At 40.4% G+C, this 15,397-nt stretch overlaps 1 protein-coding gene across 2 annotated transcripts in view; it reads left to right on the forward strand.

Moving 5' to 3' along the window:
* Positions 1 to 14,256, forward strand: part of BRD7 (bromodomain containing 7) — an 80,783-nt gene extending 66,527 nt beyond the window's left edge. The window contains exons 13-17 of one of the 2 annotated variants that reach the window (XM_082270017.1): positions 2,574 to 2,685; positions 9,499 to 9,613; positions 10,179 to 10,322; positions 13,793 to 13,936; positions 14,115 to 14,256. In XM_082270017.1, coding sequence (XP_082126143.1) covers positions 2,574 to 2,685; positions 9,499 to 9,613; positions 10,179 to 10,322; positions 13,793 to 13,936; positions 14,115 to 14,179 — 580 coding nt within the window. In that variant the 3' untranslated portion in view covers positions 14,180 to 14,256. The remainder of the gene's footprint in view (positions 1 to 2,573; positions 2,686 to 9,498; positions 9,614 to 10,178; positions 10,323 to 13,792; positions 13,937 to 14,114) is intronic. The other variant, XM_082270018.1, reaches the window with a different exon arrangement.
* The last annotated feature ends 1,141 nt before the right edge of the window (positions 14,257 to 15,397 follow it).

Here is a 15,397-nt window from a genome sequence, read left to right on the forward strand (position 1 = left end):
CAGTTATGTTCTACTTTGTGTTCCATCACATAAAATCCCAATAAAATAAATTTACATTTTTGGTTGTAACATGACAAAATGTGGAAAATTTTCAAGGGGTATGAATACTTTTTCAAGGCACTGTATATATAAGGGTTTACAACCACTTTATAAATGTTTTTTTCTTTTTTGTTTTCTTTTTAATTGTTTTTAATAATCTTATCAATGGCTGTCTTAGCTACTGAATATTGATGAATTTAGTTACCTTTTAGTCAGAATTAGCAAAAGAACTCCCCCAGCGTGTCTAAAATAACCCAGATATGACTCCCACACCTCAGGATTTGCAATGCCTATGTTCCTGCTGAGCAGCCTGCAGAGAACTGCCACAGCTTGTGCTCTTTTCCAGGCTAAATCCTCGCACTTATGCAGAAGTGCTTAGCTGACTTTTTTTTTTTTTTTATTGGAACTTAAAGCATTTGTTACCCCAACATTTCATGTTCCTGATATGCGCTTTCTGTACCATGCACTTGTATGAGAAAGTATTCTGTTCTTTGTATTGCTTCCTTTGTGTGAAATCCCTGGTGTTCCTGCCAGTCCCCTGCTTTCCTTTTAAAAACTGACCATACTAAACAGGAGGACACACCTTTGTCAGTTCTGTAGCTATGCTGGGAACTCGGGTTGCTCTCCTCCAACGATCAGACTTGTCCTGACAAGCCCCTGTTGCACAGCTATTCACTGGGAAACTCAGTGTGCTGCTTCCTCTCCTCCCCCAGCTATTATGCAGCTGAGATCAGAGGGAATGTGCTCATTTTATAAAAATGATATATATTTATACACAAATGTTTTTCCTTTCATTTCTATTTTAAACTGACTGGGGTTTTTTTTTTTTCAAGGTGATCGTTTACAATCACTTGAAGTTTACCCCACACTATAGTTTACCTGTTTTTGTATGTTTTGTACCAGTTATTAAGTTAAAATGGGTTTTGTACTTGTGCACAGCTAGTGTTGTGTTGAACCCCAATCTTCATTACATTGTCACAACCCCATTCACTTCAAGACTATATTACAAGAAAAGTGTACATATTTTTTGGGAATGGTACAATTGAAAGAAGTTACCTCTAATGTCCTATGTCTGCATGGTTGCTACTTGCTATGAAAATTTCATGCCAGATACTATTTTCACCTCTTATGTTCATGTTCACATGTACAAGATATGTGTATCAAAATAGGCTCAGGTTCCTATACTAGTTCTATGTAAAATGCATTTATTATCCACTTACCGTCTAAGTACCGTAGTACTACTGCGGCAAAGTGGCTCGTTATCGTCTGACGACGTAGTACTACGTCGTCAGGCACACCCCTTTCTCGGGAGGCTCGCTCCCGCTGTTTTCAGTCACAGCGGGAGTAGGGCCAGGGGAGGAGCAGCGGCGATCGCCGCCGCTCTTCCCCGATCGTCGGGGATCTACTGTGGAGATCCGCCTGCTTGTGTAAACACAAGCGGCCGGATCTCCCAAGTGACAGGCAGGGTCAGATTGCAGGGTTCAGCATAGCTGAACCCTAGATCTGTCCTTGTGTCACACAGTCACCTCCCCCCACACACGTCAGTAAGCACCAGGCATACATTAACCCCTCCCTCTCCAATAAAATTAACCCCTTCCCTGCCAGTGTTATTTTTACAGTAACAGTGCATATATATAGCACTGATTACTGCAGTAATGTCACTGGTACCCCCAAAAGTGTCAAAAATGTCAGTCAAGGGTCCGATCTGTCCGCCGCAATGTCGCAGTCCCGCAAAAAAAATCGCAGATCGCCGCCATTACGCGTTAAAAAAAAAAAAACACCAAAAATGACAGAAATCTTTCCCTTTGTTAGTAAACGCAATAACTTTTGCGCAAACCAATCAAAATACGCTTATTGTGAATTTTTTTACCAAACATAGGTAGCAGAAAACAAATTGGCCAAAAATTTAAAAAAAATTTGATTTGTACATTTTTTTGGGGGGAATTTCATATAAAAATTTTTGAAAAATATTGTTATTTTTTCAAAATTTACGCTCTTTTTTTGTTTATAGCGCAAAAAGTAAAAATCGCACAGGTGATCAAATACCACGAAAAGAAATCTCTGTTTGTGGGAAAAAAAGGACGTAAATTTTGTTTGGGTATGGCGTCGCACGACCGCGCAATTGTCAGTTAAAGTCGCACAGCCCTGAATCGCAAAAAGTGGCCCAGACGTAAGACAGCAAAATCCTCTAGTGGTAAAGTGGTTATAATAAAACCAAGATTGCTGGGAAAAAGGTATGCATGTATGTTTATATAAGGCTGGAGCTGTGCTGCAGTGGATGAGTGGATAAAGGGGGATCTCAACCTGGATTTAGGCTTTGAGGTATGTTATTTTACAATGGGTGATATTTAATAATTTTTTATAATCTTCCAAGTAAGTGGTATTATATTAACTTTGGCTGTTAACTGTGCTTTGTGCTAAAAAAAAAAAAAGTCCTAAATGCTTCTCTAATGAGATCTGTATGAGGCATTTTTTATCATGCAAAGCATTCAGTGTATATATAAATCTGCAAAATTAATTTGTATATTTTTTAGCATACAGGAATTCATGAATAATGTAAGTAACCAACCTTATGGGATGGTGGACTGTATTCTTGATGCTTTTAGTAATGGAGAATATTCAAGAACTGAAAGAGAGCAGAATAAGGTAACTACAACTTCTGACACAAATTTTACAAAGTCAGGTACCCTATATAATATTAGTATTGCTATTGCAAAGTGTGATATTGTAGCTAAATAATTTATTTCCATGCAAGTGTACTTTTTTGAGGATAGTCTATTAACATGTGTGCTATGCTGTAAGGAAAATACTCCAATCTTTGTAGGTACCATTCTACTTCTATAAAGAAGTGCAAGTGCTACTTAATGCCTCATTTCCACTGAGCGTTATGGTTCGGTTCGGTACAGTTCAATACGGTTCGGAACTGTACACCTTGATCAGGCTTGCGTTTCTGCCGCCAACAGTACGCTTGCATGATAGGCGTGGTGTAGCTGGAAAGTAGTGATCGACATCACTTGATAGGCGTGGTGAACCACTGGTCAACCAATCAATGTTCTGCAGAGTGTAGCTCCACCCTGTTGGTACGGTATGATTGTGCTTGGTACCCCAACGAAAGGGTCCCAAAAAAGTGGTACGGTTTGGAATTAGGGTACCATTCACAACTTTTGACAGTGGAAACGGCAAAAATTGCGTACCGTACCACTCAGTGGAAACGAGGCATTAAAGGACATGTTTGATTTCATAGTGAATACTCTTGTGGATTGGAGTTTTAAATTAGCTGCTGCAGGATTGATAAACGTTTCCTCCTTGTGTGCTGTGGTTTACTTTGTTTATAATTTTATGAATGTATTTTCCAGGCTATAATGTCATTTTTTTAAAATCATCTTGTTGATATTTTTTTGTGTGTGAATGTAGTGTCCATTGACGGACACAGGAAGTCGTATATCGTGGGTTTATACTGCTAGCTACAGGAGGACTGGAAGCCGGAAAACTGATTCTGTGTGTCTGCTGGCCTTCATCCTTAACCTGGCTCAGTGGAGCTGTAGTCTTCGGCCATCCCAAACTAAAAGAGACCATTGTGACCCTTATTGATGTTGACATCACTAAAGCTAGAGAATCAGCCAGGCGCCTCTACCTACACTGTTCCCACTTTAGGAATCTTGTATAGGCTATTTAGAACTCGTGCCTGCAGCTTTACCCAATAGCGGGGATGGGTTTATAAAGGTGTTCCATTTCATTTTTTGTATGAGTCTCTTGCCAATAAACATGAGGTGGACACTTTGGCTACAGTATTGGACTGCAGATCTTGTGTCTTAAACCGATTTTGATTCTTGTGGTCTTTGAGGGGCAATGCTTCTGTGGGGCTGCCCTGGATTATTTGGCTACCTAAGGCTCAGTCTGGGAAAGCTAACTCGAAGAAAGGCAAAGAATAGTCCTTTTTATTACTCTACGGCCTTAAACTCCAAGTCCAGACCCAGGTCTACACCTTACTGTGGGCTTCTGCCATATAATTCAGTATATCTTATGCACCTCAAGTGTTTATGAATAGGTTGGCCTAGCCCTTATTGTACTCTCAGGGCTTTCCCATTGTGTAATATCTAGACAACAGTCAGAGTGGGTTCTGGTGAACGACATAGCACTGGTCATCCAAACTTGGCAGAAGTTCAGTTGAGTCATCGCTTGGAATATCTGGGCTAGGCCAGAATTCTTCTTTCACAGGTGAAACTTCAAACCAGACGCATACTATTCAATTGAAGGGTGCCTAACTCTTTGCTTCTGCGTTAGAGTATGGGGGCTCATTGTATTCTCTTTTGAGGCAGTCCTATTTGCCCAGTTTCACTCCATATCTCTACAACACAACATTTTGGTATTGATGTAACATTGGAACACAAACACTGCTCAGTTCAGATGGTCATTTGTAACTTGAGATAGGCAGCCCCCCCCCCCCCACCTTTTACCTTATACTATGTGCCAACCAATATCTATGTTTATACTGTTCATCTTTGATATTATCATACTACGACATAAAAGTGTTTCCCTGTATGCAATCTACTACTGTACAACAGACTGTGTTTACTTACAACTGTTATTTGTAAAACTTTCAATAAAAACATTGAACAAAACATTTTGGTATCATGGGACAAGTCAGTCCAGTCCTTGGTCAGACCGATTCCTCTGGCACTGAAGACCAGGTTGTGCCTGGCACAGTGGCTCAAGAATCTGTTTCTGGATTGGGGGGAAGTCCTTTCTTCCTCTTCTCTGAAAGACCATAGCGACAGATGCCAGCCTGTCAAACTAGGTGAAGGCCTTGTCATCCTGTTGGTGCAGGGGACTCAGAGGAATATAGTGTTCCAATAAACATTATGAAACTATTGGTATTTTGGTTGTACCTGTAATGCTGGACCACCCAGTTGCAGAGTCATCCGATCCAGAATCATCCAGACAATACCATGGCAGTGACTTGCATCAACCATAAGGGAGGAAACAGAAGCTTCGCAATGGCAAGAACATTAGAGCAGATCCTGTCCTGGGCAGAACTCTACATTCCAGTCTTGTCCTTCCAAGGGTGCACAGTAGGCAGGCAGACTTCTCAGCCTCAATTCCTGGACCCTGGAGGGTGATCCCTTCACCCAGAGGTGTTCAGGACCTGTGACATCTAAGTGCAGTTGTGGACCTCTTGCACCTGTGAAAAAAGGACATGTGACTTAGAAAATGCATCGAAAACGCAATTGCGGGTGTAGTTTTGATGAGTTTTTGATAATGGTTTCCATTCATTTCCATATTGATCAGTGTGAAAGCAGCCTAAAGGATTGATTTACAACATGGCTGTTGAGGTCTAGATACTTGGGGACAGAGGCATCTCTGAACTGGTTTCTCCCACTATGCTAAAAGCAAGGAAGTCCACTTTTCACAGGGTCTATCCTCAGTCAAAGACCTATTATTTTGCTTTTTGCAAGGTGAGAGATTTTCACCACAAGAAATTCTTAGTGGGACAAATCTTAGCCTTCTTTTTTACCCACATGCTTACTGAGCCAAATCTGACATTTCTCTTCTAGAAAATTACTTGGAACCCCCAAACATATTTTTTTAAACATAGGCCCAAGAGAATAAAATGGTAGGTGTTGCAATTTTTTATGTCGCACAGTATTTGCGTGGCATTCTATGAAATTTTTTATTTTTTTTTTAATACATTTTAATGGAAGTTTTAATGCACAAAACAGAATATAATACCAAATTGTTTGATAAAATATAAAAGATGGTGTTACACCAAGTAAATCGTTACCTAGCATGTTGTGCTTTAAAATTGTGTACATCCATAGACTGGCCACCAACTACGGTACTTAAAGGCTGCTTTAAAAGCCTTTACAGGTTACTAGTTTACAGTTACACAGGAGGTCTGGTGCTAGAATTATCGCTCTTCCTAGAACGTTCACAGCAATACCTTACATTTGGTGCGAACACCGTTTACAAATGTGTGCACAACCTATGTGTGAATTCGTCTTTTCACGAGGGGACAGGAGCGCTTTCAATTTTTTTTTTTTTTTTTTTTTTGTCTCTTTAAACTTTATTGCAATCACAAGGGATGAACATCCTCCCTTGTGATAGCATGGAAAGTGACAGGTACTCGGCACTTAAAAGCATCTGATCAGATACTTTCACAGGCCAGTAGACGGAAATCGGAAGTGACAAAACACTCACTTTAGGTTTCTTTGACCATGAAATGATTACTGCGCCTAAAAACGCTTGGAAAAAATGCAGCTTAGGAGCGTTTTTGCAGCTTAAAAACATTTAGAAGAGCCTCAGTGGGCATGAGGCCTAAAGCTGCTATAAGATGAGGCCTGAACATCCTTCAGGTAAAACTGAATGTGTGAACAGAAGATCAGGTGACAGCCACATAAATCTGAGAAACCGTAGCCTGCTGTCAAAGTGACACTTACAGATCTAGTGGAGTGTGCCTTGACAGGAAAGGGTGGCATCCCATCTTTGAGACCATAAGCTTGAATAATGGTCTGTCTGCAACAGGAAGCTTGTTTACACTTCATTTTTTCCATAAAATTGCTTTTTGAAAAAACCCCTGCACAAATATTGTGTGATTTAAAAAATTATAACATCCGCTATTTTATTCTCACGGGCCTCTTAAAAATATGTTTGTGGTTTCTAGGTAATTTTACGGGGGGGGGGGGGGGGGAAATAGGATTTTTGTACTCATCGTAAAATCTTTTTAATGGAGTCACATCCCTCTGTGTTTAGGATCACAATCCTCCTGTAAGAGGCAATATAAGCTGACAGTATGACTTCATTTATCTTCTTTGACTGTTTTTTTGTTTTTTTTTTGTCTTTTTTTTTTATTACTTATTAAGATATATTTCAATTTTGCTGAAAGAATTTGAATGAATCATATCAGCAGGGCTGTGTTTCCTTCATTCCCCATAGATAGAAAATATTTTATTCATATATTTATATGATATATACATTCATATGATGTGTGTGTATGGATATAACTATAAATATATCTCAGTATCTCACAAAAGTGAGTACACCCCTCACATTTTTGTAAATATTTTATTATATCTTTTCATGTGACAATGCTGAAGAAATGACACTTTTTACAATGTAAAGTAGTGAGCGTACAGCTTGTATAACAGTATAAATTAGCTGTCCCCTCAAAATAACTCAACACACAGACATTAATGTCTGAACCGCTGGCAACAAAATTGAGTGCACCCCTAAGTAATAATGTCCAAATTGGGCCTAAAGTGTCAATATTTTGTGTGGCCACAATTATTTTCCAGCACTGCCTTAACCCTCTTTGGCATAGAGTTCACCAGAGCTTCTCAGGTTGTCACTGGAGTCCTTTTCCACTCCTCCATGACGACGTCACGGAGCTGGTGGATGTTAAGAGACCTTGCGCTCCTCCACCTACCGTTTGAGGATGCCCCAGAGATGCTCAATAGGGTTTAAGTCTAGAGACATGCTTGGCCAGTCCATCACCTTTACCCTCAGCTTCTTTAGCAAGGCAGTGGTCATCTTGGAGGTGTGTTTGGGGTCGTTATCATGTTTGAATACTGCCCTGCAGCCCAGTCTCCGAAAGGAGGGGGTCATGCTCTGCTTCAGTATGTTACAGTACATGTTGGCATTCATGGTTCCCTAAATGAACTGTAGCTCCCCAGTGCTAGCAGTGCCGGCAGCACTCATGCAGCCCCAGACCATGACACTCCCACCACCATGCTTGACTGTAGGAAAGACACACTTGTCTTTGTACTCCTCACCTGGTTGCCGCTACACACGCTTGACACCGACTGAACCAAATACGTTTATCTTGGTCTCATCAGACCACGGGACATGGTTCTCGTAATCCATGTCCTTAATCTGCTTGTCTTCAGCAAACTGTTTGCAGGCTTTCTTGTGCATCATCTTTAGAAGAGGATTCACTCTGGGACGACAGCCATGCAGACCAGTTTGATGCAGAGTGCGGCATATGGTCTGAGCACTGACAGGCTGACCCCCCCCACCCCTTCAACCTCTGCAGCAAAGCTGGCAGCACTCATACGTCTATTTCCCAAAGACAACTTCTGGATATGATGCTGAGCATGTGCACTCAACTTCTTTGGCTAACCATGGCGAGCCCTGTTCGGAGTGGAACCAGTCCTGTTAAACCGCTTTTTGGTCTTGGCCATCATGCTGCAGCTCAGTTTCAGGGACTTGGCAATCTTCTTATAGTCTAGGCCAGGGGTGGCGAACAAGTTCGACAAAAGGAGCCAAAATTTTAAACTGAGAGTCAGAGAGCCACACCACGCAGTGACATGCCAAAACAGACAAACACACATAAATGTCCCCCATCAGAGACCCCCACACACATAAATGTCCCCCATCAGAGACCCCCACACACATAAATGTCCCCCATCAGAGACCCCTGCACAATAATGTCCTTATCAGAGACCCCCACACACATAAATGTCCCCCATCAGAGACCCCCACACACATAAATGTCCCCCATCAGAGACCCCTGCACAATAATGTCCTTATCAGAGACCCCCACACACATAAATGTCCCCCATCAGAGACCCCCCCTCCTCACCTGCTGCTGTTGATATGCGCAGGGGAAGATGTCAGCGGGCGGCTGTCTCGGCTGAGCTGAGCTCTCGTCAGTCACTCAGACACGTGACAGGCAGCTGAGGCGGGAGGGAGACACACGGGTCCCCACGCTCTCTGGCCCGTGCAGTGTTGGGAGATGGGAGACGTGATTTCGCAGCCTGGGGGCGGGACTACGCGCTTGGAGATCTCTCCTCGGAGGTCCCGCAGCATCCAAACTTGGCAAAGACTACTAGACCCACAGTATACCAAAATAATAATGATAACCAAAGAGCCGCATTCAGTTTGGCCGGGAGCCGCATGCGGCTTGAGAGCCGCGTGTTCGCCACCCCTGGTCTAGGCCATCTTTTTTTTCAGATCCTCAGAGAGTTCTTTGCCATGAGGTGTCATGTTGAACTTTCAGTGACCAGTATGAGAGAGTGAGAGCGATAACACCAAATATAACACACCTGCTCCCCATTCACACCTGAGACCTTGTAACACTAACGAGTCACATGACACCAGAGAGGGAAAATGGCTAATTGGACCCAATTTGGACATTTTGACTTAGAGTAGTACTCGCTTTTGTTGCCAGCGCTTTAGACATTAATGGCTGTGTTGAGTTATTTTTAGGGTACAGCAAATTTACACTGTTATACAAGCTGTACACTCACTACTTTACATTGTAGAAAAGTGTCATTTCTTCAGTGTTGTCACATGAAAAGATATAATAAAATATTTCCAAAAATGTAAGGGGTGTACTCACTTTTGTGAGATACTGGGTTTGTTTGTGTGTGTGTGTGTGTGTGTGTATATGTATATATATATATGTGTGTGTGTGTGTGTGTAATAATATATGTCATTTTGATAACTATACTTGTTTTACAGGCAGCAGTGAGTGAAACCTCAGCGAAGTCAGACTGTGTTGGCACCACTGACCAGTTTGCAAGTTTAAAGTCTGTGGTTGGTCTGGGATTATTTGAAGAGGCCTTTGATTCTCAAGGTGGGAAAACCACTTTAGCTCTCCAGCTATGGTTTGACTGTGTTATAGTGAGGCACCAGCTGCTGGGAGTTTAGTACATGCATCTTGTAGACAGTGGATTTCTTTAGTTATCTTGTACACACATCTGTGATGTTTCGGCAACAACATTTGCTGTGTTTTTGTGGCTCAATGAATGGTAAAGATTTTAATCACAAGACTTTGTCGAATATATTATGTGGTAAATATAGGGGGTGTGCTAATTAATTATGTAAATGGTGTGTTGAAAAAAAAATGACAGGAAATTTTTAAATGTATTCTCTAAAAAAAAAAAAAAAAATGTATGTGTATCCATTTTTGATACTGACTTCCGATCAGTCCCCCAAAAAACTCATGTGTAATATGTTGGTGTAGACTACAAATTCTCAAAGATATAATGCGTGGAACTGAAACAGAAACAAAAAAAAAAAAAAACAGGGCTCCAGAGGTATTTTTTATTAATATTTTTTATTAATGTAGTTATGGCTGGGGAACAGAAATTCATATTCAATGTCTACAAAAATTCTGTACTAACAAAATATAATTACAGAAGCAGAGAAGTTCCAGAGGAAGTTGGATGAAACCACTAAATTACTCTGGGAATTACAAGAGGTTCAGAATGAGCGCCTAAGCACAAAGCCTCCTCCTAACATGGTTTGTCTGTTAGCTCCATCTGTAAAGGAAGTTCAGATTGGTAAGTTCAAATAAAACGGTTTATGTATTTAAAACCTACTACTCAAAAAAAATTATGAATTGTGCAAAAATATATGGTAAATTGCCATTTATTTTATTTTGTTGGGAAAAATGTATACTAATTTTTTTTAGCTACCTAAAGCCAGGTTCTTGCTACACATTTTTTATTTTAAACAAATAACATTTCTTGCTACTGTTATCTAGCCAGATCCTAATTGGATATTACAAAGCCCCCTGTAGTAATGCAATAATACAATGAACTACAACACATTGTTTCTGTACATCAAATGCAAAATTTGAAGCACTAAAACTTTTCCAAAATTTTGACTGTGTGTTTGTCGCCAGAAAAGAAGCTCCTGCTCCTTTTCGGCCAACAAGTTTCAAGCAATTTTCAAAGGATTTGCTTGACATGCTGTCCTGTCGCACGATAATCGCAGCAGATTTGCATTGAGTATGGGGTGCCATTAGAGAATAATGGCCCCTAAAGACATGTCACACATTCTGCCAATTTGCGAGATGTGATTTTGGCCTTAGACGAAGCATCTTTTATTAATTTGAAGCCGCAGCACTTTGTCTTTTTGCAATAATGTTTAAAAACACGCATATTTACCTTGTGGTGCTCTGATCTTGGTTTCAGTTCCAACCAGGGACACTCTACATAGGAGTTTGTTCTCCCAATATTTTTGTAGGTTTCCAAGTTTCACATTGGCTTCAGCTTTTATAAGAGCGGCAGGCTTTTGCAAAGCTTCAAGCAGCTTTCTCTGAGCCTTTAAAGCTCCCTTTAACTCCAGTTGGTAAATGTTGAACACAAATCCTAATGGGAGTGCTGCTTTGGTACTTTACACAAGCTTCTAGCAGGCTTTCAACAAGCTTCAAGTAGTGCTAAAGTCTGCTAGAAGCTTTTGTAATCGGCACTCCCATTAGGATCTGTGTTCAACATTTACAAATTGGAGCTAAATGACAATTTAAATGGTTCAACCAAGTGTGCTCAAAGCTTTGAAAATACTTTCTAAAAGCTTGATGTTCACACTACTCTTATTCAAGCTGATGTCTGTGTAAAATAGGCCTAAAGGTGCTCTTCTTTCCACCCTTAATTTAAATGACAGTGTTGTTAGTTTAAAGCAGAGCTCCACACAAAAGGGGATGCTCCGCTTGTTTGCGTCCCCAACCTCCGCTGTTATATTTGGTATGTTTTCCGAGGGAGCGGGTGTTTTGGACAGGTACCCGCAACCACTTCCTGATGAATTCACCGCGGCGAGGTCACTCGGAAGTTTTGCTCTCCCTCCCCCGCCACCGGGCCATTCACAAAGCGCAGTGCGCTTCACGCATGCGCAGTAGGAGAACCAAGTGTCAAGGCTTCACTGCCGATTTCCATATCAAGAATCGTCGTTTTTGAATACTTTGGATTTTTTAAAACTGGCACCGTTGGCTGCCGAGTTAACCTGGATGTGACGTGACATCGCTTTCGGGTTACTACATTGGAGACCCGATCAAAGTTGATTCCGGCTGTGTTTGTGTCTCCGGCTAGCTGGCGGATGTGCCAGCTGGTGGCTCGGGTCCCCCAGTGTGACAGGAGAGCCAGGCAGATCGGCGAAAGGTGGGGTGGGAGGGGGCGTCCTATCCCGCTGCTTGTAATAACAGACTAGCAGCTGCTTAGCCGCAGCAGTTGTTATTACAAGAAAGCCGACCAGCTGCTCCTAAAAAAAATAAATAAATAAACCTGCCTCCCCCCGGTACAATCACTTGAGCAAAATGATGTGCAGGTACCTGATTTTGTGTCAAGTGGGTTTAAGGGTAACTCCACTTTCTTTGGGGGGAAAAAAATAGCACTAATATAACGTATACAATTACGACACACAAGTCATATTGTATTTAAACGTTATTAAAAACTACCTTTCCTTTTCAATCTGCAGCTCTGTTGTTTTCTGTAAAATTCAATACAATATGGCTAGCTGGAGGTGTTCTGTACACATAATGTGTACAGAATGCCCCCGAGAAACCTAATTTCCTTCTTGTGCGATTTGCTCACCGATTTTCCCAGAAGTCTGCCTAAGATACAAGTCAGATTTCTGGCATCCCCTGCAGCAAAAATGTCATTTTTGGTGAGCTACTCCCAATAGGAACACGTCTAAAGGGATGCAGGCCCAGCAGCTTTCCTCATTAGTGCCCTGCAGAGGAAGCAGCTGATTGATTTAATCTGATTTCTTCAGATTAACAGAAGGTTGGAATCTGCAACAAAGTTTGTTAAAATCCTTCTAATGTACAGAGATCACCCAGATGTGAATGTTTTTTTTCTCAACAAAAGTGAAGTTAGATTTGTTATATAAATGACTAAAAGAAGACGCAAAACACGTTTTTGTATTTCCTGTGAAATTATTGGGCATTTCCAGTTTCCACGGGAATCCATAGATGTGGCATACGCATACTTGCAAGCTGGAGGACCAATGTAACAATTGCCATACCTAATTCTTAGCTTAAAAGTACATTTGTAGCACAGCAATCTAAGGCACAACAGGGTGGCACATCCTGTAAGCTGTCTACCTACCAAATAATATTGTTTAACCACTTTATCCATTTGGTCATTTTAAAGCAACACTGTGGAAGCTCCTGTCAATCCCAGCAGTGTTTTTAAAATAACAATGGCCGCATAAGGTCCCTGAGGGTTTGCTCTGTTACATAATCCATCAAAGTTAGTCAAGTAGCAGAATTTCTTCCTAATTTAAATGTACAACATACATATATATCCTAATTAAAGCCCCTTTCCCTTCCCAAAAATTATTAAACCTTTTTTGATTCTATATATAAAATACTGTAGTCTTGGGAGCAATAATTGGTTGACATCGTGGGCACTGTAGTCTGACAAAAAATAAAAACGACATGTAGCCAGCCATTTATAAGAGAAAATCCAATACTAAAGGACAGATTCACTTTAGACTAAAACTCTCTAGTTCTTTGAACTATTGTATGCCCCACCGTCCTCTAGGTGCCTCATTCAAGTTTACTGAAAGTTATTGCTGAGACCACTGGATGTGATGCAATAATTCTTAGACACTGTGGTAGACCAGCCGTGTCACAAATGGGTTGGGGGCTAGGAATGTTAAGTCTAATGTGAACCTTTCCTTTAAATGTTTTCTTTTTTTAAGCATGCCTAGTGCAGAAAACCTAATGTTTAAAAAACATTAATAATATCCCAATACAGGCAATGAGCCTGCCTGTCAGGAAGTACTTTCTCCTGGGCCTGCTCTTTTAATTTCATCTGGAAGAATGTCTATCAATAGCAGTCCAGTTTTCTAAAATAATTTTTACCAGTGAAGGCAGCTGACAAATAATGGATATTCATATGTGAAAGCCAGTTATTCACTGAATGGTCTGTACTTCTTTTTTATCTGCATTACTTTGAGCTCATGGACCTTGAGTTGAAGAAAATTACAGTTTTGGTAAAACCTTGTTTTTTTGTGTTTTTTGTTTTAGCGGACAAAGTAAATGAGAATCTGAAAGAACTGACCCAGAAAGTGCACCCAGGAGACATTGTCAGTGTTTCTGGAATTCGGAAGGCAATGGGAATCGTTACCCCATATGTGGACACAGAGGACATGCTAGTGGATCTGACAACAGGTTTGTTTCCTTTTTAATATTGATTTTGTTTTATTTTGTTTTTCATACACACGCATTCCCATTTCTCAGTATATATTTGGGTATAATTCATGAGATGTTTATATATTTACCTAGTCACAAGAAATGTGTAGTGTGTTTATGTGATATCAGGAGTTACAAACTTGCTCTGTTTTTCCAGCAGATACCCAAGAAAGCCAAGCAGTACATAAAAATGGAAGCGAGTGTCTGCAGATTGTAACATAGTAACCCAGATGGACCAACTTGTATATTTGTACCATTTTAACTTTTAATTCAATAAACCTGGTGAATTTGCTTTTGTACCTTTATGTATTTGAGACTTATTGAATGCAGATGGGGCAAAAAATGGGTTAGAGATTCATAGCCTCCAATCTAAGAGTGACCATATCCATACAGATCATTCACAAACCATGATCTGTACATTCACCACCTTAATGTTTATTTTCTTTGCAGGAAAAATATGTGATTAAAAGATTTGTTTAATATTTTTTTCATATAAAGGAAGTGATTAGCGTGCTCAGCCAAACAAAGACATGTACATTTATTAGGGCTATTGATGTAATTATGGAGCCATGTGCTTTTGCTCCAAAGCATATTTACCGCCTCAACAGTACAAAGTGAAGTTGTGTTTACAGCAATGCACGGGATACTTTTTAAACCAAATCTAGAAAACAACAAATGGGCTTTGATTCTCCAAGTGCATAAAGCATCACTAAGAGGTCTATTTTTTTAATGTTTTCACACAACATTCAGCAAGTATTTTGTTGCCTAGTTTATGTGTGCATAAACCTCATTATAGTAGTTTTTACATATACACATCTAGAGCTGAGAGTTCTTACACAAAAGAGGTAGTTCCATTTGCACTAAACATTTATTGATAGGGTTACATAATATATGCAAATTACACACCAGGCAGTATTTACAACACAGTGTACAGTGCAAGTCCCCTGGCTTACATGATATTTACACATTGCCCACAACAACCATATTTACAATACAATGTAAGATGCAAGTATAGCGTTGGGTTACATGTTAACTTTAGGTCGGCCCATGGTGACTGCCGTGTTTTCCCACACAAGAGGATCAATGCTTGGTGACAAAGCATTGTATCCCCCTGTGCCCAATATATATTGGGCACAGCCTGATTGGATGAGTCAAAGAAGGCTGCTGTTTACTACACATATGAGAAAAATATAGTTTATAAATGAGATGCATTAGTAAATCTTTGTGTTTACTTTGCATTGACATACAGTGCATCCGGAAAGTATTCACAGCGCTTCACTTTTTCCACATTTTGTTTTGTTACTGCCTTATTCCTAAATTGATTAAATTCATTATTTCTCTTTCTTTCATTGATGGACACAGCTCTTCGTCTTCTTGACCGTAGGGTTATACTGCGCCCTACAGGAGTAGGACACTAGGGGGAAAAAAGCATGAATACGC

This window comes from Pelophylax lessonae, assembly GCF_965119305.1.
Source record: "Pelophylax lessonae genome assembly, chromosome: 10".
NCBI classification, from domain to species: domain Eukaryota; kingdom Metazoa; phylum Chordata; class Amphibia; order Anura; family Ranidae; genus Pelophylax; species Pelophylax lessonae.